The sequence below is a fragment of the Botrytis cinerea genome, chromosome 15 (assembly GCF_000143535.2).
Source record: "Botrytis cinerea B05.10 chromosome 15, complete sequence".
NCBI lineage: Eukaryota > Fungi > Ascomycota > Leotiomycetes > Helotiales > Sclerotiniaceae > Botrytis > Botrytis cinerea.
Genome location: NC_037324.1, coordinates 969699 through 992108, shown reverse-complemented (window position 1 = coordinate 992108; position 22410 = coordinate 969699). Strand labels below are relative to the sequence as shown.

At 43.7% G+C, this 22410-nt stretch overlaps 11 protein-coding genes across 12 annotated transcripts, besides 1 other annotated feature; 2 read left to right on the top strand and 9 right to left on the bottom strand.

The window, feature by feature from the left end:
• Positions 1-13: 13 nt before the first annotated feature.
• On the bottom strand, positions 14-3779 carry Bcycg1. Its single transcript, XM_001558186.2, has 2 exons — positions 863-3779; positions 14-804 (listed from the first exon to the last, which is right to left on the bottom strand). Exons 1-2 carry the CDS (start codon positions 3579-3581, stop codon positions 245-247), a joined length of 3279 nt encoding a protein of 1092 aa, XP_001558236.2. The 5' UTR covers positions 3582-3779; the 3' UTR covers positions 14-244.
• A 128-nt stretch (positions 3780-3907) lies between these two features.
• On the top strand, positions 3908-5234 carry BCIN_15g02880 (hypothetical protein). The gene is made up of 2 exons (XM_001558185.2): positions 3908-4133; positions 4192-5234. The coding sequence occupies exons 1-2, from the start codon at positions 3998-4000 to the stop codon at positions 5187-5189; spliced, it is 1134 nt and encodes a 377-aa protein (XP_001558235.1). The 5' UTR covers positions 3908-3997; the 3' UTR covers positions 5190-5234.
• BCIN_15g02870 (hypothetical protein) lies at positions 5213-6601 on the bottom strand. Its single transcript, XM_024697516.1, has 2 exons — positions 6413-6601; positions 5213-6361 (listed from the first exon to the last, which is right to left on the bottom strand). The coding sequence occupies exons 1-2, from the start codon at positions 6531-6533 to the stop codon at positions 5253-5255; spliced, it is 1230 nt and encodes a 409-aa protein (XP_024553332.1). The 5' UTR covers positions 6534-6601; the 3' UTR covers positions 5213-5252.
• Positions 6602-6682: 81 nt separating this feature from the next.
• Positions 6683-7602, top strand: BCIN_15g02860 (hypothetical protein). Its single transcript, XM_024697515.1, has 2 exons — positions 6683-6874; positions 6932-7602. The coding sequence occupies exons 1-2, from the start codon at positions 6739-6741 to the stop codon at positions 7438-7440; spliced, it is 645 nt and encodes a 214-aa protein (XP_024553331.1). The 5' UTR covers positions 6683-6738; the 3' UTR covers positions 7441-7602.
• Positions 7603-7772: 170 nt separating this feature from the next.
• On the bottom strand, positions 7773-8958 carry BCIN_15g02850 (hypothetical protein). The gene is made up of 2 exons (XM_001558182.2): positions 8665-8958; positions 7773-8619 (listed from the first exon to the last, which is right to left on the bottom strand). The coding sequence occupies exons 1-2, from the start codon at positions 8703-8705 to the stop codon at positions 7878-7880; spliced, it is 783 nt and encodes a 260-aa protein (XP_001558232.1). The 5' UTR covers positions 8706-8958; the 3' UTR covers positions 7773-7877.
• Positions 8661-8705: a sequence feature (Short protein (BCIN_15g02850, ATZ57744.1) was converted to a misc_feature.).
• A 75-nt stretch (positions 8959-9033) lies between the features above and the next one.
• On the bottom strand, positions 9034-10879 carry BCIN_15g02840 (hypothetical protein). Its single transcript, XM_024697514.1, has 3 exons — positions 10623-10879; positions 10445-10571; positions 9034-10387 (listed from the first exon to the last, which is right to left on the bottom strand). Exons 1-3 carry the CDS (start codon positions 10730-10732, stop codon positions 9317-9319), a joined length of 1308 nt encoding a protein of 435 aa, XP_024553330.1. The 5' UTR covers positions 10733-10879; the 3' UTR covers positions 9034-9316.
• Positions 10880-11043: 164 nt separating this feature from the next.
• On the bottom strand, positions 11044-13607 carry BCIN_15g02830 (hypothetical protein). Of its 2 annotated transcripts, XM_024697512.1 has the most exons (4): positions 13404-13607; positions 13321-13346; positions 13059-13243; positions 11044-12981 (listed from the first exon to the last, which is right to left on the bottom strand). In XM_024697512.1, exons 1-4 carry the CDS (start codon positions 13494-13496, stop codon positions 11510-11512), a joined length of 1776 nt encoding a protein of 591 aa, XP_024553328.1. In that variant the 5' UTR covers positions 13497-13607; the 3' UTR covers positions 11044-11509. The 2 variants fall into 2 exon arrangements, with proteins under 2 accessions (XP_024553328.1, XP_024553329.1); XM_024697513.1 differs by having other exon boundaries at positions 11044-13243.
• Positions 13608-13993: 386 nt separating this feature from the next.
• Positions 13994-19042, bottom strand: BCIN_15g02820 (hypothetical protein). Its single transcript, XM_001558179.2, has 2 exons — positions 14973-19042; positions 13994-14906 (listed from the first exon to the last, which is right to left on the bottom strand). The coding sequence occupies exons 1-2, from the start codon at positions 18658-18660 to the stop codon at positions 14197-14199; spliced, it is 4398 nt and encodes a 1465-aa protein (XP_001558229.2). The 5' UTR covers positions 18661-19042; the 3' UTR covers positions 13994-14196.
• Positions 19043-19209: 167 nt separating this feature from the next.
• BCIN_15g02810 (hypothetical protein) lies at positions 19210-20102 on the bottom strand. Its single transcript, XM_024697511.1, has one exon. It carries the CDS (start codon positions 19954-19956, stop codon positions 19603-19605), a length of 354 nt encoding a protein of 117 aa, XP_024553327.1. The 5' UTR covers positions 19957-20102; the 3' UTR covers positions 19210-19602.
• Positions 20103-20132: 30 nt separating this feature from the next.
• BCIN_15g02800 (hypothetical protein) lies at positions 20133-21387 on the bottom strand. Its single transcript, XM_001558176.2, has 3 exons — positions 21249-21387; positions 21011-21149; positions 20133-20909 (listed from the first exon to the last, which is right to left on the bottom strand). The coding sequence occupies exons 1-3, from the start codon at positions 21308-21310 to the stop codon at positions 20304-20306; spliced, it is 807 nt and encodes a 268-aa protein (XP_001558226.1). The 5' UTR covers positions 21311-21387; the 3' UTR covers positions 20133-20303.
• A 61-nt stretch (positions 21388-21448) lies between these two features.
• BCIN_15g02790 (hypothetical protein) lies at positions 21449-22298 on the bottom strand. Its single transcript, XM_024697510.1, has 2 exons — positions 22210-22298; positions 21449-22147 (listed from the first exon to the last, which is right to left on the bottom strand). The coding sequence occupies exons 1-2, from the start codon at positions 22261-22263 to the stop codon at positions 21749-21751; spliced, it is 453 nt and encodes a 150-aa protein (XP_024553326.1). The 5' UTR covers positions 22264-22298; the 3' UTR covers positions 21449-21748.
• Between the last annotated feature and the right edge of the window lie 112 nt (positions 22299-22410).

The window sequence follows — 22410 nt, the reverse complement described above, 5'->3', positions numbered from 1 at the left end:
CGATAGCAGCACCTATTAGCATGCTTGATTGCAAACTCCAAGTGCAGAGTAGGTTCTGGCGTCTCCTCAGTACAAAAACAACGTGCGTCACTCGCAGTAAAAATCCCGCAGTATACTGAATTCAGTACAAGTTCATTATCCCAATGATGAGGGCATCAATTCATAGATTCGTTAATCCAACACACTAATCCCAACCGAACTCCAGGAAAAGTATTCCAAACCATTACTCATATACATCTCAGCCCTACATACCCATCTCAATATCTCCATCATCATCCAGAAGGCTTTCAACCAGACTATCCTGCAATTGTTGTTCTAACAACGATTCCTCCTCATCGGGAGGAACGATGGTCTTTTCTTGGTCAGCCACGACCGTTCCTTCGCTTTCATTGACATCTTCTCCCTCCGCATTTTCCTCTACGTCTTCCTCTACGCTCTCCATTTTGATTCGGTTGTCCATTATCACTTCTGGACCTCTGCTCTTTTTCGATTCTACACTTCCAGCCCTGCTTCTGTTGCTGTCACCAAGTGGGACGCTTTCACCCCTTACACTATCTCTCATTACACTTCCTCCTCTCAAAACACTTTCCTCTCTCGTATCTTTTTCGGCCAAAGAATTTACAATCTTGCCAAGTGTAACGTGTATCTTGAACAAAGCATTCCTGCCAGTAGCATCAAGGCCCAACTTTTTGTTCTCGACGGCCTCGGTTACCTCCTCATATGTGGCACGAAGCTTATCCTCGGATGAAGCTGGCGAGATGTGAAGCTTGGCGAGAAGAGGTGTGAGGGTTTTCTTTTCTTCTACTGTTTGAAGTGTTAGTTGAGGTTTAATAGCACACTAGGGATGAAAGTTTCAACATACGTCTCATAGAAGAATTTAACCTTTCCAGAATATCCATAGCAAAATCAAGATGTACATCTCCATTGACTGCTTTCTTGGCTGCATCATCGGACAACGTGAGTTGATTTCCAGGAACATAACATTTTCTAGGGTCTGTCCAATCTACCAAATGGGCACCGATCGTCCCAAGGCCAACCATCTCGGCCTCGGCATCCTCATCATCATCTTGCGTTTCAAATAGCTTGTGCATAGCATCTAATGCCACTCCGCGCATCCTATCTTGATTTTCTGTTCTGCTGTAACAGTAAACTGGTAGGAAATACGTAAGTGTTTGACGAACCCCTTGGTTATGAGCTGTGCTAGGATCAAAGTAAAGGACAACCAATGTCTTCAATAGATCATCGATAGCAGACGAGGAATCCGTAATTACACGTCCTAGTAAGAGTTTAGCAACAGCAACTGTAGCTGCTGCCTGGACTTCAGGGTCTTTTGCACCAGCTTTCAAAGCCTTCAAATAGACCTTGGTCAAAATTGTAGGATTTGATTCCAAGAGTTGGGCGCCGTGTTGATTGAGCATGTCAGTCAAGATCTGCAAAGCGGTGATTTGAAGAGCAGAGTGGCCTTTGCTAAAGAAATGTATGAAAAGAGCGAGGTTCTCCTCGGCTAAAGATTTGTCAAGAAGCGAACACAGACCAATACAGAGAAGACCACGTTCTCGCACTGGTGCTTCGTGACTACGTACAGCTGGTACGACAAGGTTATTAAGCATGGCCACAAGATCCGCATTTTCCTTAAGACTTCCTTCAACATTTTCCAGCATGCATTGCACAATGTGTAAGCATTTCATGTTGACCATGATTTCACGGACCGCCTTTTCTTGCTCTTCTTCTTCTGTCATTGGAGGCTTTTTCTTGCCTCTAGTGGGTTTCTCGTCGTCACTGACGTCGGATCTTGCAGAGTGGAAGCTTTCTTCCGCATCCTCGAAATCTTGTTCATCCATGACCGTATCATGAACATCTGCAACAGCTTCTAAGACCACACTACAGAACTCCTTTTCACCAGCAGGGGTTGCGGCACAAATTCCTCTAAGAACTTCCACAGTCAATTTAGTAACTTCCTCGGGGAGATCTGGAATCGCCAAGTGCTGTCTTAGAAGCGTAAACATCTTCCGTCGTCCAACTTCATCTGAGTAGTCCAGAGTTCGAGCAATGTGGAGTAATTGTTCGACAATAAATTCTTGTTCCACGGTGTCTTCCTCTTCCGCTACATCCTCGGTGATTTCCTCCTGTGTTGCAATCCTCTTAAGAGCCTCTACCAAAACAGCAGTATACCTCTGGAGGTAAAATGCGAGCTTTGTAACTTCGGGCATTTTCTCTTCAATCAAAGCCTCATACTTGCTGTTTCCATCGTTCCGACAGAAATCATTGAAACTTCTTGCCATAAATACAGCTTCAGCCGATAAGGTATCCCAGAAGTGATCATCAAATGTAACCGCATCTCGAAAGTCGGGTCGGCCCTCCCAAAAGCCCTTCATCGCCTCTAGCGCAACCCCATTTTCAACCCCAGAGTTAACAACATCGATTCTTTCAAGAAGCTCCAATAGCGCATCCATATTCGGTGCTTTATTCTCTTCGGCTACCTCACCTTCCGCAGACTCTGCTGCAGCTGAGGCCAAACAATCTTCAATCCAACGCTCCCTGAAAAGTCTTCCTGCCGCTTTGCGAACGTTTTCATCTCGGTCGCGAAGACCCCATCGTAATAACTTTTCACGCATCGAGAGTGACAAATGTCGGAAATCCCCAAGTGCTGGTAAAAGTCGAGAATATAGTGCCCGACGAGTTGCAGGGTCCTGATCTCTGGCCCTTTCTAGCAAGTATGGGAGTGTATTGGGTAATATTGGTAGATTGATCAAAAGAGACCTTCGAACGTCGGCACTAGGATCATTTTGCAAGACCGCCAATAGTTTGACAAGCAAACCCCCAGAAGATTCATCATCGCTTTCATCTGCATCCCCTTCTGCTTCGTTTCCAGCCAATCTGCCAAGACCAAGAACAGCTTGCACTCTCACCATCGCTTCTTTATCATGAATTCTGCGCAGAAGCCCATGTCGGAGTTGCTGAAAGAGATCGTCATCAATCGAATCGAGAGAGTTAATGATATGCGAAATCAGCTGCGTGGATCTGAACCGCACAAATTTCTCCTTGGCAGTCAAAAGAGGTAATATAGTCGACATGAGGTGACTTGTGAGTCTCGTACTTGGCGTCTCAACTAATACTCCATCCTCCTCTTCATTTGCTGGGGTCACTTCGTTGTCCTTCTCATTAGCATGTCTCAAGAATAGTCCGATAAAACGAATCGCCTTCTCTCCAACACTCTCACTCTTTTTGATCGGCATCACCCTTAGAACGCATCTTGTGAACTCGTATGTAAATTCCTCCTCATCGAAGTCTTCTGCGCCAGTTTTGTTCTTCTTGCTAGTTGGCTCATAACAGCAGGCCTCTTGTATTTTACGCAAGTTAACGACCAATTTTCTATGCGATGCGGTGTTTCTTTGGGAATCTCGAAATATGGATGAAACTTGCGTTCGCAACTCATTGTCTGGTGTTTCTTCTGGAATTTCAACGTATGGCGCTGAGGATTTGGATGTAGCAGATCTGCGGCTACTTGGTTCGGCTGTAGTAGATTTGCGAGATCCAGAGGCAGATGTCCTCGAGCTCCTGCTAGAGACTTTGCCTGGCATCGTATTTTCTTGGGTTCAGGTGTGAGATGAAAAATTGCGTTTTGATCGTAGATTGTTTCGTTTGGTGTTCGTATATTCGTTATATGTGGATTGAGTGATTGTGATATTCGTAGAGGAAACTATACTGAGCGTCGGAAAACTATTGTAGCAAGCTGCATCAACGCGTTAGATGATCAATAACTTTTTCATTTCACATTCGATGTTTGCCGTTTGTTGACATTGATTTGTTTACTTTCCTACCCCTGCTTAGTCATGAGACGTTGTCAGCGATAAGCGATAAGACCCGCCTGCGGGACAAATTATCGATGGCGACATCGGGCCAGTGCGAAGCATTTAGAATCGGATAAAGAATCTCGGGAAGTACAAAAGTCAAGTGCAAAAGTTTAGTCCAATTGTTTTCTTAAATCATCTTAAAGATGTTCAGATCTGGTGTTCGTCGCTTTGCGACCACAGCTGTCAGAGCTGCGGAAAATGTTGCTCAGATGGAAGCTCCAAATCAATATGGAATTGGAGTTTCTAAAGCTCAGGGTGTGGTAAAAGGTTTAACTGGAGGTTCGTTGAATCTTGGTATTTCATGGCGCATTATGAAGTATTGACTAAAGGATTATAGCGATTGGAAACACCCCACTCATTCGATTAAATCACATCTCCGATTCAACTGGTTGTGAAGTATTGGGAAAGGCAGAGTTTATGAACCCTGGAGGATCAATCAAGGACCGAGCAGCTCTATATGTTGTGAAAGACGCCGAAGAGAGAGGTTTACTCAAGCCTGGAGGAACTGTCGTCGAAGGAACCGCCGGAAACACCGGAATTGGTCTCGCACACGTTTGCAGATCTAAAGGTTACAAGCTCGTCATCTACATGCCCAATACACAATCTCAAGGAAAGATTGACCTTCTGAGATTATTGGGTGCCGAGGTGTATCCAGTGCCAGCAGTAGCTTTCGACAATCCCCAAAATTACAATCACCAAGCAAAGCGACATGCGGATAAATTAGAGAACGCGGTCTGGACAAATCAATTCGATAATATCGCGAATAGACGAGCCCACATTGAGACTACTGGGCCAGAAATATGGAATCAGACCAATGGCAAAGTGGATGCCTTCACCTGTGCCACGGGAACCGCAGGTACCTTGGCCGGAATCACTCGATACTTGAAGACGAAGTCCGACGGAAGAGTCAAATGTTACCTTGCAGATCCTCCAGGAAGCGTGTTGCATTCATACATTCAATCAGGTGGAAAGCTGGTGGATAGAACTGGCTCTAGTATCACAGAGGGAATCGGACAAGGCAGAGTTACGGACAACTTAAAATTAGACATTGATTTATTGGACGGCTCAATGCACATTAGTGATGAGAAGAGTATCGAGATGGTCTACCGTTGTCTAGACGAGGAAGGATTGTACCTCGGAGCTAGCTCATGTTTAAATGTTGCGGCTGCAAAGGAGCTAGCCGAAAAACTCGGAAAGGGCCACACTGTTGTGACAGTACTATGCGATGGCGCATACAGATATGCGGACCGATTGTTCTCTAAGAAGTGGTTGTCGGAAAAGAAACTTCTAGGAGCAATTCCAAAGCATTTAGAGAAGTACATCGTGCTTCCTTAGATTATTGTACAAGTATATACAAATACAAAAGTTTTCATCCGATCATTAAAAGAAACATGTGACTCATGCTGAGCCAAATAAATTGGTATACGTTCTATAACCCAGATTTCCCGCAGCGATCCCCTTTAAGTCGGATGCGTACCTGTTGACACGTTTCTCTAATCGAGGTATGTGCTCCTTCAACTTCAATGAAGCTATCGTTGATGGACCGAAAACATGCAATGCTGTTTTCATCCCATGTAGCACTGGTACTGCAGCTACAAGCCAATGGTTCTTAGCCCGGAGAGTCTTTTTCTGAATTTCCTCTGCAGAATAGTTTCCACCATCAATTTTAGTTTGACTGGCTATGTCCGAGTCGGCGGCGTCAGATTTCGAGTACACTCGTACCTCAGGCCTTTTGAGATTGAGTAAAGAAGTGCTCAAGTCGTATGGCGTTCCAAGTAGCCTTGTAGCATAAGTTGCGACCTTCCCATCCAAATCTTTCCCATCCGTATGTTTTACAGCACGAACTGCAGCCAACTGCAACAATATGCCAATAACTTCCGGAAGAGCCCGTACATCATTTGCGCCCTCTGCAAGTAATGGGCCCTTGTCTCCAGCATGTCTTGGATCCTCAAGCAAATCTGCCACGGCTTCTGCCCATGCAAGAGCCTGCTCCGTCTCGTGTTCTTCGAAACCACTGACCTGTGCCTTGTAGTAGATCCAGTACATCATTTGCATAACAACTTCTTCGTCGTTCAAGCGGAATCCCGTGTAGCGAACTCTTCTTGCCGCCTCAATAACAGCATCCATTCGTCCTACTAAGCCGGCCCGTCGAATCATCTGGCAATATAAGGCCTGGGCTAAAGGTCGTCTACAATCGCGATGTCCCTCTAGAAACTGTGGTAGATTGTCCCAGTCCTTCTTTTCCATCATAAGATTAAGAACCTCTCTAAATCCTTTGGTAGTGCCTGGTAGATCTTTCAATTGGTTTATGTGCTCTAGGACGAACTCTTCTCCACCAATCTGGACCTTGACGGGGTCAGTCTTGAGTGATTCTGCATGCCTCTTGCCGTATACTAGCTCCTGGTCGTATTCTGAAAGATGTGCGGGTAGGAAAAGATTCTTTCGATATTTCAATAGTAAGGCGTCAAGCTCTGGGGAGGAAGTTGGAGAGAAAGATGGGACTTGGCCTACTTTAAAGTCAACACATGAAATACGACCTGGCAAATTCAATCACATACCAACTTTGTGGCATACTGGAGAACTTGTGAAAGATCGTTGTTGTCTGGTCAATTTTAGTGGCGCATGTTTGAACAAGCATTCGCTGCCACGAATGACCTTGGAAAGACCTTTACCACTCATAATGACCTGGAGAGTAAATTCAGGTGGCGTTGCGAGAGTGTACAGTTACAATTTGGAGGGGCGAGGTCGACCGTTATCATCAAGAGAGTTTGGAGTTCTGATTTAAATATTTAGGCGGTGACCCCAAAAGCGGCAGAATTTTTCAGATTGGTCGCATTCAACCTCACTTCAACACAAATTCTAGACCACAACAAGCATGGCAACCATGACACCCACATTGCGGCCATTGAGCTGTTGGAAATCTATCTTGAGGCAATCGAGACAACAGAAGACCATTTCGAGGTCTTTGACTACATATCATAACTCAAAACCTGCGTCGCAGACTCCTCTTCAGACTCAAGGTCGGCCCTCCATCAATCTTACAATTGAGTTCCTCTTTATACTGATACCCCAAATAGCTGTCCGAAAAATCAAAACCTACCCTCCACCCTCATCACCGGCTCAAGTCTTCAAGGAACCAATAAAAAACCTTCACGCAGAGCAAATTGCCGTCCTTGATCCCACCGGTGCCCGTACCAACCTATTCTCCAAAACAAACCCAGAAGCAGCCAGAGTTGGCGATATTCTCCTCATACGACTCAAAACCGGCGATCCATTTGCTGGAGTATGCATCAATATTCGAAGACGAGGTGTGGAGACGGGTATCTTATTGAGAAATGAGTTGACGAGAGTGGGTGTCGAGATGTGGTACAAGATATATAGTCCCAACGTGGAGGGTATTGAGGTGGTACAGAGGAAGGCCAAGAGAGCTAGAAGAGCTAGGTTGACATACATGAGGAAGCCCAAGCATGATATGGGTAGTGTGCAGAATATTGTCTTGCAATACCAGAGAACAAGGGGTGTATTGGGAAGATCCGAGGGCGAGAGGAGGCAAACTAGTAAGAAGAAGACAAAGGGAAAGAAATAAATGGCTCGAGAGGGGCGAAATATCATGCATTGACTTCATAAAACAAGATAGCACTTGTACATTATTGTCATATTACCAGAGCACAGAAAGTTTCTATTGTTTCCCTTGAATTTGATATTTCCAAAATCCGAATGAAGGACGGGTATCCATACTGAAAACGAAAGGCGAAATTTACATTCTTAGCTGATTGAAATTACACTTTAATGGATTTGTCAACTGAGCGGTAATTCACAGCAAGCGCTTATTTCGTTGAGGAACAAAGTATGAAGGCTGCAAAGATTACAATTGTTGGACGATGAGGCTAAGCGAACTCTCTTCATTTCTGCTGTAATTCATAAATCCCAATGTGATTGACGAGGTCATAATCATCCGTATCGCAAGTGACTTCGGCTCTCTATTGATGAAGATGAATGTTTACAGCCATTACTTCTAGCAAGTTACCCCGAGTTTCTCAGGCCGATTGAAAGGTCGTGATACAGATGCCATCCCGCCTCTAACAACTCCATCATGAAATCCTCCCTTTCCCAGAAAATCCTCTTCGGAGACTTCGCCTCCCTGTCTTCCCATCTCGTGTCCTTCAAACCCATGTAGTTCGTGAATGATACTATTTTCATAGTCTTCCATAACTCATCGCTCTTCCTGTCGAAAAGATCCGACATGTTGTCACAGAAAAGAGATGCGGCTGCAACAAAAGCAGGTCTCTTATCCAATACATCTGCCTTAGAGTAGAGCAAAGGTGACGAAGGAAGATGCGCGACATGATAAAATTTTTCTGCGGCTAGGCAGTCCAGCTTGCCGATCTTGTATTTGCAGGCGAAGATGTACATTTCCGTGTTGAAGAGCAGTCGTGAGTCGTCCAGGTTTCTAGCAGCTGGGAAGGAATCCTGTGACTGACGAGGCATGGCAGGTACGTAAGAAGGCATGTTCGTATTTGAACGGGTACCAACAGGATCATCATTGTATTCAGAAGTATAGATGTACGAAAGTGCTGCGTTGACGATGACTGAATCCTGATCTGACATATCAAACTGTCTTAGATTCGTTTCAGTGATGCTCCATCTCTCATCTTCTCTATTTGCGAGAATCGTGGAGCGAGGTAACAATATTGCACTGTGTGCAACGAGAATGTTGTCTTTGCACTTCAATTCGATATCATGGTATTCTCCTGAGTGGTGAATTCTTACAGGTTAGTTGAGGTAGACAAGATCACACGGGTTGACTTACCCACGCTGGGCTTCAGCATTTGCTACCTGGTGTTGATTCATGGCTGCTTGTACAGAAGAACTATCACACCAAGATTTGATGGCGGTGACAGGAACTCATGTTTATATTCACATCAATAAATGGATTCAATCGTTCCAGAAAGCTCACTCTTTATGAATTTCATCAAAGCTGTTTGGGAGCCTCAAGCTTTCTTCTTCCAATTCAACCTCCTGTTCTTGAAAAATTGCAACTCAAGCAAGCGTTCAATTGTATGTTGGCTTCAACATTTGCCATTGATAGTGAGTGCACAAATTCATGAAAGGCCTTTACTCTTTCAGATTCTAGAATTCATAATATACTGTCTCGTTATCTAATCTGCATTGAATCATTTGATCAATCTTTAAGATAAATATGGGTCTGTATTGGAGAATTCTTTTTTGTATTCAACTTCTAAACTCTTCTCGTGAGTGTACACACCCTTTATTGTACATTGAAAACCTGTAGGCTGTCCTACATTCCATAAGCTGTATAGCTCATTCGCATGGGTCATTACTATCATTAGAAAACTCAAAATAAAGTCGTATCTTTCATAATTGCCAGAACATTCTCCCACTTAAAGCTTCATCAGCCTACAGTATCATAAAATCATTCCATATAGCATCCCTTGGAATTTTTACATCGACCACGAAGACCACTGAAGAATTGAGAAACCGATATCACCTCTCTCCTGGCACATTTGAGCGAAATCTTCTCTCACTAGAAGTTGTTTCATATACCTACTAGCAACTTCCAGAACAGCCTTTCGAAGACTATCGCCTTCAGAGATATCAGGCGTGCCATCGAAAATAAGTTCTATACTTTGAACAAAGCAACAAGAATTCCAGTAATTATTTGCGACAGAAGAGTATTTTTGACGAGCAAGTGTCTTTAATGGTTGGATATCAAATTTCTCTGCAATGATATAGACTTTTGCATGCTTGACCATATCCTCTGCCTGAAGCTCGATTTCTTCGGAAGATTTATTGAAAGTTGCGCCCCCGCCAATGAGACTAGCAGAACCTGACCAGTTGAATTTGCCTTTTGATAATTGGATAGGAGTTTTTGCTGTCTCAATAATGTTGCCCGAGGCATTTCCTGTGAATCCACAGAGCAAATTTTGTGTTGAGAATACTGTCGAAGCTGTAGGGGTATTGGCAGGAACAATGGGATTAAACAAGTTTTGTGTTGGCCTAGGAGTGGTTGCATAAGTATGAGTTGGAGAAATCGAGCCAAACAAGTTTTCAGGTGTGGGTGCAGCTGTAGCATGAGAAGCGACGTCGCGATAAAGGCTGAATAGTGATGGTTTTTTATCAGGTTGGGGTACATAGCTGAACATGTGGCGTCCACTATCTCTTGGTGCTTGTGGAGGTCCAAAAATGGAGGCGCCATTTGAGCTTGGAAACAAATTTCGCGCAGCCGGGCTAGCTGATCCAAAGAGTTGGCCAAGTCCACTTGTAGAACTATTTGCTGGAGCGCGGAAGGCTGGCGAAGTAAAGTAAAATGATGGGTCGGGTTCCGATGCTGAATCTCCAGTGCGAGATGTTCCATCTGGCATGACATAATTTGCGCTTCCTCCCCATGTCGCAGTATCAGGATGTTTCTGCCGTTTGGATACCGAGTAGATACCATCGTAAAGAAATTTGATCATGTACTCCACAATCTCTGGTTCGTCATCCTCGAAATCGAATACACCATCAGTAGCTTCCTAACCCTTGGTGTTAGCAGGAACAAGCCACTCATCATCACTTTGCAATTACATTACCTTGAATCCATTATCTAGAGCTGCAGCAAGAGGCTTTGATTGAGAACAAACGATTGCTCGATGAACTTTGAACTCTTTGCCTTGACATTTGACAACAAGGTCTGTGTATTTTCCAGTAGTGTATAACCTGTGAATAGTCAAAATTGTTATGTTGAATGGCATGGCATATCAAACTTACTGGGAGATAAAAAGCGGGTGTGCTTGCTTGGTTATGGTATTCATAAATAGTGACTCGGAGGAGGATTGATTCTCGGCCAAGGGTTGATTTGTTGTTTTTGGAAGGTCCATAATGGTTTGTAGAAACTTGATATGTTTTTTGTACTTGCACTAGACCATTGGAATCTACTCAATATCAGAACTCAATTTATCTTAGTTGGAAGAGATTTTGATGAACCTTTTCTTCGAGGTTGTGGTTGTGGTTTGATTGGGGTTTCCTGTGTGAATAGAGTTTCTTCGGTTTGTTGTGGTCTCGATCAGAAAGACGCCGAAAACATAATCCCCACACGTGATTGTCCTCCATTTATCTTATAATTCACTTGTCTCATTATCAGGTTTGAATTTGCATTGCAATGAACAAAATAAACATTAGAAACAAAACATGAAAATATATAACATGGTTATTACTTGTTCTTTCTTCAACATGTGTAGCATCCAGGTAGCCACCTATAGCCAAACTTCAACATATCAACATGAAATTATAACAAAGGGCTTCCACAACTAGTGATTCTTAGACTATTCTTGGGTGAGAAGGCAATATAAAATACAGTTCCCATAAAAAAGGGCAATTCGAGAATTTTTGCCATATTTAGAATTATATCTATGGGGTCGGCTAATTTCTGGAGCCGACTCGTAGCGCTTTCCATCATCATCGCCCTCATGCGGGTCATATACTGTATCTTGAATGGGTACTCAGTTTTATTGGCGCATAATTAAAGGTCTAAAGTCCAACTCAACTCCGGATTGAGCATCCATTATGTTATTGGCGGGTACCCTTTTGGTTTTTGTTTTCACGTAAGCCTCAAGCAAACAGATAGTTTGTAGAGATGATCTCCATTCATCATGGATTTACCACTTGATGCTCTTCGTGATAGGAGACCCTCTTTCGGACGGGTTACTGGAGTTCCTAAAGCATTTCACTGTTCCAGTCCGTTTTTGTAGATCGAATCGCATAGAGGTCTGATACACTCTCTTCCTCTCAGGTATGAACCCAGCTTCTCGACCTTCCTCTTCCAAGCCCACAACTGCTCTAGCAACATTGCCAGCCACAGCACTATCCCATACTCCCTCGCGCCATGACTCCGACAACAACAATGAAATCGCTTCCGATCGAATCGGATAGTTTCGACATTTGAGTGCAACAACATAAATCTGACCGATGATTCCAGAATCAAATGTGAATTTTCCTGTCCATGCTGGATGAGACATTAATCCTTTTGCTGAATTAAGAACTTCACGGAAATCTTCCAAGTACTGATCAAGAGCGACTTGCGACGGGATCAATGCGGAGTTTATGGCAATGCGACAAAGAATCCAGCGCATTTTTAGGATCGTGGCACCTGCAAAATCTTTACTGCTCGGGAAGAGAAGGCATTTTTGGAACACTGGTGTAAATGCCTCGTGCCAAGAAATTAATTCGGCAAGATACCTTTCTTTCTCTTCAATCACAGTTGAAGAAGGCTTCGCTATAATAGCTGTCTCGTTATTATCCTCGTAGCCGCGCATTGTTGCTTGTGCGGTATTTAGTGTGGGCAAAAGATGCAAAAGACGACGCATGATGAGATCCCAATAGGCCTTTGCTTCCGGGAGAGATGCAAAACGCGAAGGCATATTCTTTACACACAAGGATCCAGAATCCTTAGCTAACATGTGATAAGCCATGCCCCGACCTTCCACATTGAAGCTCAATGAAGCGATCTCTAGTAAGCCGAAGGCCTGATAGATCTCATCTTCTACGTCGCTTGGCACTGGAGAAGATATACCGAAAGTAACAGAATCTACCGGAGCATCAGGCTTTTCAGACTTTTTCAGTTGGGGGATATCGCTACCAGATGTATGATCGTGATGATATGCTTCTATTAAACGAATCCCAGCTATGATGTGTAGAGTGGCGGATTGTTGTGCCCCATAGAGATTCTCGAAGCATACAATGAGCAAGCAAAATAGTAAAGCTGTTCTTAATGAATGGCCTCGTTCGGTGATATCTGCCTTCATCAACCTCACTGCTTTATCATACTGTTTGATAGCAAAAATATGATGGTCTTCTATTATTGACCTTGCAATTGGCGAGTATGATTTTTGCTCTTTTATTTGCAATATTAGATCAAGAGCTCCTATAGCACTCATAGCGTGCCGAATTGGCTGTTCTTGTTCGCCAGCTTGCAACATCAGATGACTCCATAGTTTCAATTCGAAGAATCCGCATAGCCTTCGTGTAGTGTTTTCCGCGAAAAAACAAAATAGCCGGTATTCTTGTTCGGTCTCGAAAATGGGACTCCTTGGTCGCAGGACTCGTATGTTTATACGAGCTGCTTTGGGGGCTACTTTCACATCAGTAACTCGACAAATGACTCTCCAACATGAAGTAGCTATGAATTGCTCGTTGGAAGTATCAGACCTTTCGAGGGTAGTATAGCACGATGAGTTGCACTAGATTTTCTCTTTGGCTGTGATTTCTCAACAACAATCGCGCGCTTATGAGCCTGTGAAAATGATTCTACAGAGTATCCATCACATTTGAAGCCCGAGGCCTCACACCTTGAACAATCTGGCTTTTTCTCGTCACATTTGACTCGACGTTTTCTGAGATTGTGGTTAATCTTGGCAATCCACGTGACCTTGATGGTTGAAATAAGGTTTCGGAAATTTAGTACACGAACCTGCAAGTCCAACAACCAGTTCTTGTCTAAAATTATCATATTTGTCAATGTGAAATTGCTTTGAGGAATCAATGATAATTTACCTTGGGGAAATAGGCTCTGGTTCGTTTGTCCTTTCGTTTCAAGGGGACAGTTGCCATTCCACTACTCTTACTCTTGCTCGTGCCTCGTGGCATTATGGGCTCAAGTCACACAAATTGATACAAATGCACAATCAGCCTGGAAAGATTCTTCGGCAGGACTCTAGAAAGATGATTATAGACACAAAGTTTATTTACTGAGAGTTCTGTTGGTTTTATAATTATTGAATCGGAGTATTCCCATAATACAGCTGAGCTGTGCCTCTACCAGGCACGTGCAGTAGTCACCGCGTTGACGCCTAGAACCCTGTCGCGACTTCGTTGGCCAATCCTATTGCATGAATTTTACCCATCACTTTCTATGAAACCGCTGCTAGATACCAGGTCTGATCTTGGCTCTCAAGTTCACAGGTGCTTTTTGGATGAATATTATCACCGGAAGTTCATCAAAATCTACTTTGTCCTCCGCATCAACTGAAGAGTCAAATGTCCACAAAAGTCTAGTGACTGCGAGACGCATCTCTACCCATGCAAGAGGTCTTCCAAGATAGCTATAGAGCCCCCCAACACTGAAAGTTTCGCTAGCCGAGAACTGATAGTCTGCACATTTTCTCGGTTATTCCCGAATACAGCAATTAAGACATCCTGTGAATCTATCGCTTAAAACAGGTATGGTTAAAGTCATATTCATTAAATTCATCAGTGATCTATTTATCACCAAAGGTTGAATCCGTGGATTCATACCCCCAGACTCAGTTTTTCCGTTCCCCTACTTTCCTGTTTCCAATTCCCATTTCTATTCATATCTAGGGGGCGGCAGTGCCGTATACGCCCTTTGTCTCCTCTCATGCAACATGACTTCTATTGCCATAGTCGCATTCTCTGCTGTGCAAACCAACTCTCCTTCTTCCGCCATCTCCAAAAACACAGTTCTGCAAATCGCTTTCGCTAAAGTCTCCACATCTCTAGCATTACCCCAGCTATGCGTTGCTGTTAAAAACGTCATCACTCGCAATAATTGATCATATTCTCTCTGTTCAGTTTGCTTCAGTATCGGAATAGTAATTCCCGCAAGCCCTAATTTTATTTCTAAAATCTGCAAACAATGAAGAGGCGTCAAAGCTGGAAAGTTCATTTCATCTGGGAATCGTGATGCCAAGCCTGGATTCGCTGACAGTAGAGAGTTTATTTCGTCCTCGTAGCCAGCGAGAATTACAATTAAGTTTCCGTGAAACTTGGGTTTTGTAAGGAGGTCAACGAGTTCTGATACGACTTCGGATGTAAAACTGTGGCTTTCGGTATGGGGTGCTAGACGATAGGCCTCGTCGATGAACAAGACTTTTCCTAGAGCTTTCTCTAGAACTTTCGCTGTTTTTGGTCCCGAATGTCCAACGTATTTGCCAATAAGGTCGCTGGCTGAGCACTCGATGACTGTTTCGTCGGAGAGGAATCCCATGTCATAATATACTTTTGCGAACTTTCGTGCCGTTGTTGTCTTGCCAGTTCCTAGAAAAAAGTTGTTAGTACCAATTATTCCGCGAGAAGATGAGGCGCTTATATATATTATCTTACCTGGTGGTCCCTTGAAAACGAAGTTCGTCGGGATGTACGGTCTTGGATCTATGTTTCTTGACTTCATGGCTTTACAAACGTTTTGGTATTGTCCCAACTGTTTAACTATATTCTCGCACCCAATAACATCGGCAAAAAGTCTTTGAAGGTTTGCATTTGCCGACCTGCCTCTATCGTATTCAGGGTCGAAATCCTCTGGTTGGAATACCCATATGCCAGATCTTTCTTCCACTGGAGTCTTCGATGTTCTTAATTGGTAGTTGGTTCTCGCAGTTGCAATCAGATTCTCTACTTCTCCACCATTGCCAAAGTTTAACCTGGTTCGGGCTTTCTGAAGTACATCCATAGCAACCTTGATGGCTTCTTCTGTAGCTTCAAGAACGAGGAACTCTAATTTTGAGCGGAGAATTTTCTCAAGTTCATCAATCGAGAAGTTTTCGAAGCAAAATGCACTCTCGATAGGGAATCTTCGACTCAGCCCAGGATTCGAGTGATTAAGCATCTCCATCATTGGCTCCTTGTATCCCAATAACAGAACACATCGGTCGTCGCCAGGATTTCCTTGCACTTCTGCAACTAGCGTATCGATGACTCCTTGTCTATATGAATCGCTCTCATTCCCAGTGCCATCGGAGTTCCCACTGTACATCATGTATGCTTCATCAATGACCAACACATTGCCTCTTGCGGCATTAAGCGCAGCTTTAGTATTGGCTTCCGAGTCTCCAATATATTGCCCAATCAAATCACTTGGGTTACGGAATATCACTTCGCCCTTTGAAAGAACGCCGATCTCTCCAAGAATTTTAGCATACAATTTTGCAACCACTGTTTTGCCAGTTCCAGCTGGACCCAAGAATAAGCGATTGAGAGTGAATTGATGCAGAGGTTTTTCTTCCAGCTCTCGCTGATAATTTGATTTTACGAGCTCGAGGAGTGTAAGTAGAGAAGTCTTGACCTTTTCCAGACCGATGAGCTTTTGAAGTTCTTGCCAAGCCTCGCTATTTAAAATTGCAGCAGAGGGATCTGGACCGAGTATGTCTTCTTTTGTAAACAAGAGGTCCTCTGGATCTATTTTTGGAGTTTCTGGGGCTTCTGATCCTGAATCCGAATCTTTGTCGGTCGACTCTTGTGCTTCATCAGCCAACTTGCCCTCCTTGGGGGTCTCTTCCTCCTCAGCTTTATTTCCATCCATAGTTTCAACTTTCGAGGGGTCTTCGTCTTTTGTTTCTAGTTCTTTGTCGACTTTTTCGTCCGTTGGGGATGTTTCCTCCGAGGATGTCTGCCCGTCCACCACTGACTCGTCTTTCGTAGACGAGGGTGTATCTTCGTCCGACTTTGGCTCTTCTGATTTGACCTCTTCTATGAAACTTGCGTCTATAGATTCCGGCGGTTCCGCTAGTTCTGGAACCATCACAACAATAGGTTCTTCTTTCGATTTTGTTTCGCTTCCAAGATTGTTGCTGGCCGGGATCTTCAATACCTCAGCTTTAGTATATCTCTCGCGCAGCGATTTTCCAGTTTCTTCCTTTGTCTCCTCATTCTTAGTCATTTGGTCATCTTTCCTTACACCGGCGAGTTCCTTCGCAACAACGTTTAAATCGGTATTTGCATCTGTCTTGTCTCCATTGTTTGCATCCTGGCCTGTGTTCTCTCCAATTTCAGATTTCTGTTCTGTCTCAGAGTTTGTTTCTATCAAAGGTTCATCTTGCGGCTTGTCTCCCATGGTTTGTTCGCCAGTGGTACTCTCCTCGACCGCCTTATCTTCGTCTTCTTTCTTCTTTGCAGCCTCTTCTTCCGCAGCCTTAACAGCTCTATCTTGTCGAACCTTAGACAACCTAGCAGACTGTCTCTCCCAGATTTGAGCGACAAGATTTTCCACAGCTCTAGCATTACCAAATTGAGAACCCCCTCTCGTTCTACTAATTCTCCTCGCCGCAACCCGCATATAAAGACCATCGTGACCACCCTCAACCTCCATCTTTCCATCGAATCTCTTTTTGATACACGAATTGAGAATCTCGAGTAATTCAGGCTCTGTAAAATCGTCGAATGTGAGGACATTGGGCAGAAGGCTGGTAACACTCTTTGTGCCATGACCTAACAGTTTACGCATTCCTTTTTCGTGTCCAGCGAGAATGAAAACTGCAGATCCTTTCTTCTGATCGATCTCCTGGAAGAGAAAATCGAGAATCTTGGTGCCGTTGCTATAATCGTCTAAAGTCATCGCATCGTCGATGAACATCACACCGCCATCAGCTATTTTATCAACGTATCGTTTCGTTCTTTCAATACCTCCATCTGAAAGATATGTACCTGTTGTCATGAGAATATCATCCCGTTTAATGATTCCCATCGAATATAGATATCTCGTATAAATCCTAGCCATGGTCGTTTTTCCAGTCCCCGAATTGCCCATAAAAACTGCACCAAACCTCTCTTCTTTCAGATCGATATTTTGCCGAATCGAACTCTCAACTTTGGCCTTGAGTTTCCTCACATGCTCTTTTACTTTCTTCAAGCCGGTCATAGCCATGATTTCTTCCCAAGCTTTTTCTCCTTCTTCCGCTCTTTCTCTTTTGCTTCTTTGAATTCTCTCGGCAACATTTTCTTCCGTCTCTTCTTCAAAATCTGATTCGCTATCAGATGTATTATCATCTGGGCTAGATACATGACGAGGCGGAGATCCTGTCCCACGAGTCTTTGAATTAATCCCCAAAGAAAGGGTCCATCGATGAGTCGTATAATCCCATTCATAATTCTTTGGCGAAGCATCCAAATTCGCTGGCATATTCTTCGGACAATAAGGATCCTTTGAATGTGTCAAAGTATTCTCACCCGGCTCTTCAGGCGTACATATACATTTCGATCGTTGGTTGGGTCCCCAGAACGATGTGATTGTCCATACTTCTTTCCGTTGTCTTTGATAATCGGCATTCCATATACAGCTTGTTGTGGGTAATCTCTCCAGTTTGAAAACCGTCTCGAATTCAAAAAGTTGACATACCATCGATGCTGGAATGCCTATAGATTCGTCTTTTGATTCGAAGAATTCTTCTAACCATACACGAATAGCTTTAAGCAGGTGAGGAATTTGAGGAGTGAGATGAGTCGGCACAAGTGCTAATTCCATACACTTTTCCGTGTCAATTTCCTCTTGCTCGCAACTCTCTTCCGCAAGAGCCATGACATCATCATCTAAAAGCACCTCCTCAAAAAACCCTGGACTCCTAACCTCCACCGCCGAGTCCATAAACGGAACCTTGACATCAGAAAATCCAGCATCGAGTTTCAAAATCGGGAAATCCATACCGCTCTCTCCCTTCAATCTTCCCTCTATTTCACCAATCTTCTTCGGCCCTTCTTTCTTAACCACCTCAAAAAGAGGCAAGTTTTCCAGCCCCTCACTCCTATCTCCGCCCACCAACTTACTCAATATTTCTCTCCCCTCCTCCTCGGCAACATCAACCTTATACAATCTCTGCAACGCCCTCCTCAACTGCCCTTCCACCACGTACACATCATGTCCCAACGCATATCTCGCATGGGATTTCCTCTCAAAAAGTACCAATTTCCGATAAACCTCCAATGCATTCTCCAGAGCAAGTATGACTTGCATTAACACATTCTGACACTCTCTTGTGGTGTTGGTGCAAGAGATGCATGTACTTTTTGATTCTGGCGGCATTTTGGGAGGTATGAATATGAGATTCCTTCCGTTTCTTGATTTTTAGAAAAGCAGTCGAGTATGGAGATATGATGGTATGAGTACTCAGAGTGGTTTTCGCTTATTCTCAAGGTAATTAGTTGTAATGCAGAAACAGAGCGGCTGTACCCCGCGATTCAATATATAAACCTCGCGATAATGAATATTCAATCGGAATGCAATTTTAACTTCAGCTCAATTCGATTCAGTTCAATCCAATTTTGCACGTTATTATTCAAAATCCATCCGATTGATTGCAGTGCAAACGTATGATAAAATCCCCCAAAGAACAAAAAAATAATCAAATCCATTTGTTCACCACAAAATGGCTTCCACGACTTATATTCGTTTCCCTCATCCGCCCAAGACCTCCAGATCCGCCTACCATAGGTTCGCATAGCGTTAGCCCCAGAGCACCAAAATGCAGGTCAGATAGGCAGACAGTCCAATCAAGCGAAAAAAGCATGTAGAACGAGGCTCACAATGTTGCACCGCTGCTGCAAGGAAACCCCTCAAGGAACGCGCTCCTCCTATCATCGCGAAAGAAAATTCGCTGCTGATGACCCTGTATCGTGTCAATGAGTCAAGGCTGAGCGGTCGCGCCAGCGGTCTCGAGTGAATGGCGAGAAATTGATAATGCTGTGGATTGATTACTGCACACGGATTAAACTATCTACGTATGATACGCCACTTTTGATCGTTTTTGCCTAATGGACGGATGGAATCCTGAGCCCATTCTTGTCGATTCGTCGATTCGCTTTTTTGGATTTCCTCCGGATTTCCAAGCATTATTATTACATTACGCAGCTACGCTACCTGGCTCCTTTCAAAGGATCAATAGACCGATAAGAAACCCGATAAGATTGGTAATGTAGAAGAGGCCTACGGGGGGCCCTCACCAGATGATAACATATTTATGTATCATCATATGCAAGCGACAAGCGTGCAGTGACTTGGACTTGGTGCAGCAAACTCGGTGAGGCGGCGCGGGGATAGGAGAACAGGGATCACAAGAGCGCTCCACCTGCTTGCCTCAAACGGACAGCTGGTGACCGGTATGACCGTCTCAGCCTCATTTCTGGTACCTCTCTTCGCGACTGCTGCATGTTGATTTCTGCGCGGAAATGGCGAATCGGGAGATATATCTACGTGAAGAAGATTGTGCGATGCGGGAAACCGGGAATGAATGCTGCGAAGAGTGAGATGGATGTGGGGAGAAGGATTCTGCCTTGGGTGCGAGAGTGGAGAATTTTGGAGGAGTGCTACAGATGATATCATGCACGTGAGTCATGCTGGCCGGTCTCGAGTATGTATGTGGTTATTTTGGGGGTGGGTTGAGGTTCATGAGATTATTGATGTTGGAGGAAGTGGCACTAGAAGCAAGGCGACTGGACTAGTATGGAGGAGCTAGCAAACATTGCTTCGAAAATCTTCTAGTTCTCAAGTCACTCTATAACGCTTAGGCTCACATTTTTGGGGCAAAATCTCATATGGTTTACAGTCGTTGAATATCATCGTTAATCGTCATCGCTTAGATCTCACCCCTCCAATCTAGACCCATCCAAAACAACCCCTCGTTCCCCTCCCTATCAACTACTCAACGACACACCATTCACGAATCCCTCTCAAAATCTCGCACCAGTATTATCAGCCCATCCTCTGCCCTCTCCCAAAATATCCCCCTTCCTCCCCATACTCTCCTCCCGCACTCTTCTTCCCTTAACCGTGCTCTCCTCCCAATCTCTTCCCACTCTCCTCTCCCTCTTTACCCTCCTCTCCTCTCCCCAAACTAACAAATCCACCGCACATTCTCCATCCACACTCAAAAGCTCTCTCAACTCCCTATCCTCCATAATATCCCCAATTGTGAATCTTTCCATCAAAGCCTTTACAGCTATCTGTCTGATGCTCGTGTATGATCCCGGGGTCTCTTCATAGATATATTGCAATACCGGTGCGAAATGTGACAGAGGAAGATGAGAAAGAGTAGTTTGGAGATTCGAGAGAGTAAGTGCTTGTGAACAGGGGATGTCCCAGAGATCGGAGAAGATGTGGAGAGTTATGTGACGGGTACATTTAATTACTTCGTCTGATGAGGATCGTAACGAGGAGGAAGAATTAGAAGGAAATGAAATAGTATACCCTCCACTGTAAAGAAATTCGACCATTAATGCCACGATTTCCGGGTCGTCTTTTTCATCACTCATTACTATTTCTCTATTTGTTCCTTCCTATATTACAAAATCGATTAGTCAAATGTAAGTAATCCTACATCATTTAAATATCACAGTTATTGGAGAAGGAAGATAAAAAATAATGAAGCAAAGCATACCAAGAATTTTCCAGTCTTCATCGCTGTACCTAATGGTTTAGACTGAGGGGCAACGATATCTCTATGAACGAAAAACGAATGTCCTTTACATTTTATGGTGAAATCTGGGGGTCCATGTTTATCGCTTTGTTTGTGAGCCCTGAGAAACTGTTAGAAAGCCTTTCATATTTCCCTTGAGGATAAATCTCGCAGTGATTTGGCTCGGCTGGATTAGGTGTTTCAATAAAGGAGGACTTACATGTCTTCTAGGGTTCCCAGTGGGTTTGATGCTATTTTCGATAGTGTGGTAAACGTAAACATAATGTTTATCCCGGGTTTGTGTATTCTGTAATGGTCAAGTGTTGAGATGGAGAGTGCTTTTTTATAAGGGATTTGTCGAAAAGGGTTAATAGAAGACGTTTGTAGAGTACGTTGAAGGACGTGAATGTGTTTTGGCTTTGCAGTAAAGAGGTACTTCCGTTAATTTGAATGGAATATGGAAATATATATATCAAGGTAAATATTTGTATGTGTGAGAGTGAGCGAGAATGAGAGGGTGTGATTGTACATGCAAATTATAATAATACGTTTACTTCGTGAATAGGGGAAAATTGCATTAGATGAAAGATAATATTGCAGTTTCTACATGTGAAGCCAAGGACGCGTTGGCTTCTGGGCTTATTTTTTGATCTTTGTACCTATTCTCAATCTCGAGAGCCGTTTCGCAAGCATACAATTGGGCTTGTAAGAGATCTACTGTCATGCTTCTATTCGATACAAAAAAGCTCCGAAGTCATACTCGTTCATCAAAGGCTCCAAACTTTCATGGTTGAGAACGTGACACAAGATGACAAGTTTGAGATCAATATCCCACTGTGGAAGATATGCAAAAGCGAATTTCAGCGTTTCAAAAGCTGCATCCGTAGGAGAATAGGCGTGCCTTGAACATCTATCAAGAAGAACTTCAACCCTGGAGGCAGCGCTCTTCCTCCGAAAATGAATACTGCATCCGTCCCCCCTATGTGAAGTTTGGTAAGAGTGACGAAAGCCATGTTCATCATCAAAAGAGCGGTGATAAAAAAGAAACCGGACTATCTTTTGAACGATATTGAGACCAGCCTCATCGGAGCTGAGCAGTATCTCGCAGATGGCACCCTCCTAATCACAATTAGAATCTATTCTACGAAAGCTACATTTTAAGGTAGAAAGTGATGACTTACTTTCCAATCACGATCCACCATATTCATGAAGAATTCGGATTGTACGCAAATCATGTTCCTGTGCACGCGAAATGCTTCTCATCGAAATCTTGTAATTAAGTTTGAGTATTTGTCCCCTTCCTTGAAAATCCTGCGGTGTATCCCAATATGATCCGGTTATGTAGCGTACAATATTTACTAATCACCTTCACTTATAATTCC

Bases quoted from the DNA above. Each gene is read 5' to 3' on its own strand.
- BCIN_15g02880 (XM_001558185.2), top strand. From the start codon at position 3,998: ATGTTCAGATCTGGTGTTCGTCGCTTTGCGACCACAGCTGTCAGAGCT. The intron at 4,134-4,191 runs GTTCGTTGAATC...AAAGGATTATAG, and splicing joins GGTAAAAGGTTTAACTGGAG to CGATTGGAAACACCCCACTC.
- BCIN_15g02850 (XM_001558182.2), bottom strand. From the start codon at position 8,705: ATGAATCAACACCAGGTAGCAAATGCTGAAGCCCAGCGTGG. The intron at 8,620-8,664 runs GTAAGTCAACCC...CTAACCTGTAAG, and splicing joins AATGCTGAAGCCCAGCGTGG to AATTCACCACTCAGGAGAAT.
- BCIN_15g02820 (XM_001558179.2), bottom strand. From the start codon at position 18,660: ATGCCGCCAGAATCAAAAAGTACATGCATCTCTTGCACCAACACCACA. The intron at 14,907-14,972 runs GTAAGATAATAT...ACTTTTTTCTAG, and splicing joins CGTTTTCAAGGGACCACCAG to GAACTGGCAAGACAACAACG.
- BCIN_15g02800 (XM_001558176.2), bottom strand. From the start codon at position 21,310: ATGTTTACGTTTACCACACTATCGAAAATAGCATCAAACCCACTGGGA. The intron at 21,150-21,248 runs GTAAGTCCTCCT...ACAGTTTCTCAG, and splicing joins CTGGGAACCCTAGAAGACAT to GGCTCACAAACAAAGCGATA. The intron at 20,910-21,010 runs GTATGCTTTGCT...TTTGTAATATAG, and splicing joins TGAAGACTGGAAAATTCTTG to GAAGGAACAAATAGAGAAAT.
- BCIN_15g02810 (XM_024697511.1), bottom strand. From the start codon at position 19,956: ATGATATCATCTGTAGCACTCCTCCAAAATTCTCCACTCTCGCACCCA.
- Bcycg1 (XM_001558186.2), bottom strand. From the start codon at position 3,581: ATGCCAGGCAAAGTCTCTAGCAGGAGCTCGAGGACATCTGCCTCTGGA. The intron at 805-862 runs GTATGTTGAAAC...CACTTCAAACAG, and splicing joins GTTAAATTCTTCTATGAGAC to TAGAAGAAAAGAAAACCCTC.
- BCIN_15g02840 (XM_024697514.1), bottom strand. From the start codon at position 10,732: ATGGACCTTCCAAAAACAACAAATCAACCCTTGGCCGAGAATCAATCC. The intron at 10,572-10,622 runs GTAAGTTTGATA...GACTATTCACAG, and splicing joins CACCCGCTTTTTATCTCCCA to GTTATACACTACTGGAAAAT. The intron at 10,388-10,444 runs GTAATGTAATTG...ACCAAGGGTTAG, and splicing joins CTCTAGATAATGGATTCAAG to GAAGCTACTGATGGTGTATT.
- BCIN_15g02830 (XM_024697512.1), bottom strand. From the start codon at position 13,496: ATGCCACGAGGCACGAGCAAGAGTAAGAGTAGTGGAATGGCAACTGTC. The intron at 13,347-13,403 runs GTAAATTATCAT...TGATAATTTTAG, and splicing joins CCAGAGCCTATTTCCCCAAG to ACAAGAACTGGTTGTTGGAC. The intron at 13,244-13,320 runs GTTCGTGTACTA...CCACAATCTCAG, and splicing joins ACTGGTTGTTGGACTTGCAG to AAAACGTCGAGTCAAATGTG.
- BCIN_15g02870 (XM_024697516.1), bottom strand. From the start codon at position 6,533: ATGAGTGGTAAAGGTCTTTCCAAGGTCATTCGTGGCAGCGAATGCTTG. The intron at 6,362-6,412 runs GTATGTGATTGA...ACTTTAAAGTAG, and splicing joins TCCAGTATGCCACAAAGTTG to GCCAAGTCCCATCTTTCTCT.
- BCIN_15g02860 (XM_024697515.1), top strand. From the start codon at position 6,739: ATGACACCCACATTGCGGCCATTGAGCTGTTGGAAATCTATCTTGAGG. The intron at 6,875-6,931 runs GTCGGCCCTCCA...TACCCCAAATAG, and splicing joins GACTCCTCTTCAGACTCAAG to CTGTCCGAAAAATCAAAACC.
- BCIN_15g02790 (XM_024697510.1), bottom strand. From the start codon at position 22,263: ATGATTTGCGTACAATCCGAATTCTTCATGAATATGGTGGATCGTGAT. The intron at 22,148-22,209 runs GTAAGTCATCAC...AATTGTGATTAG, and splicing joins TGGTGGATCGTGATTGGAAA to GAGGGTGCCATCTGCGAGAT.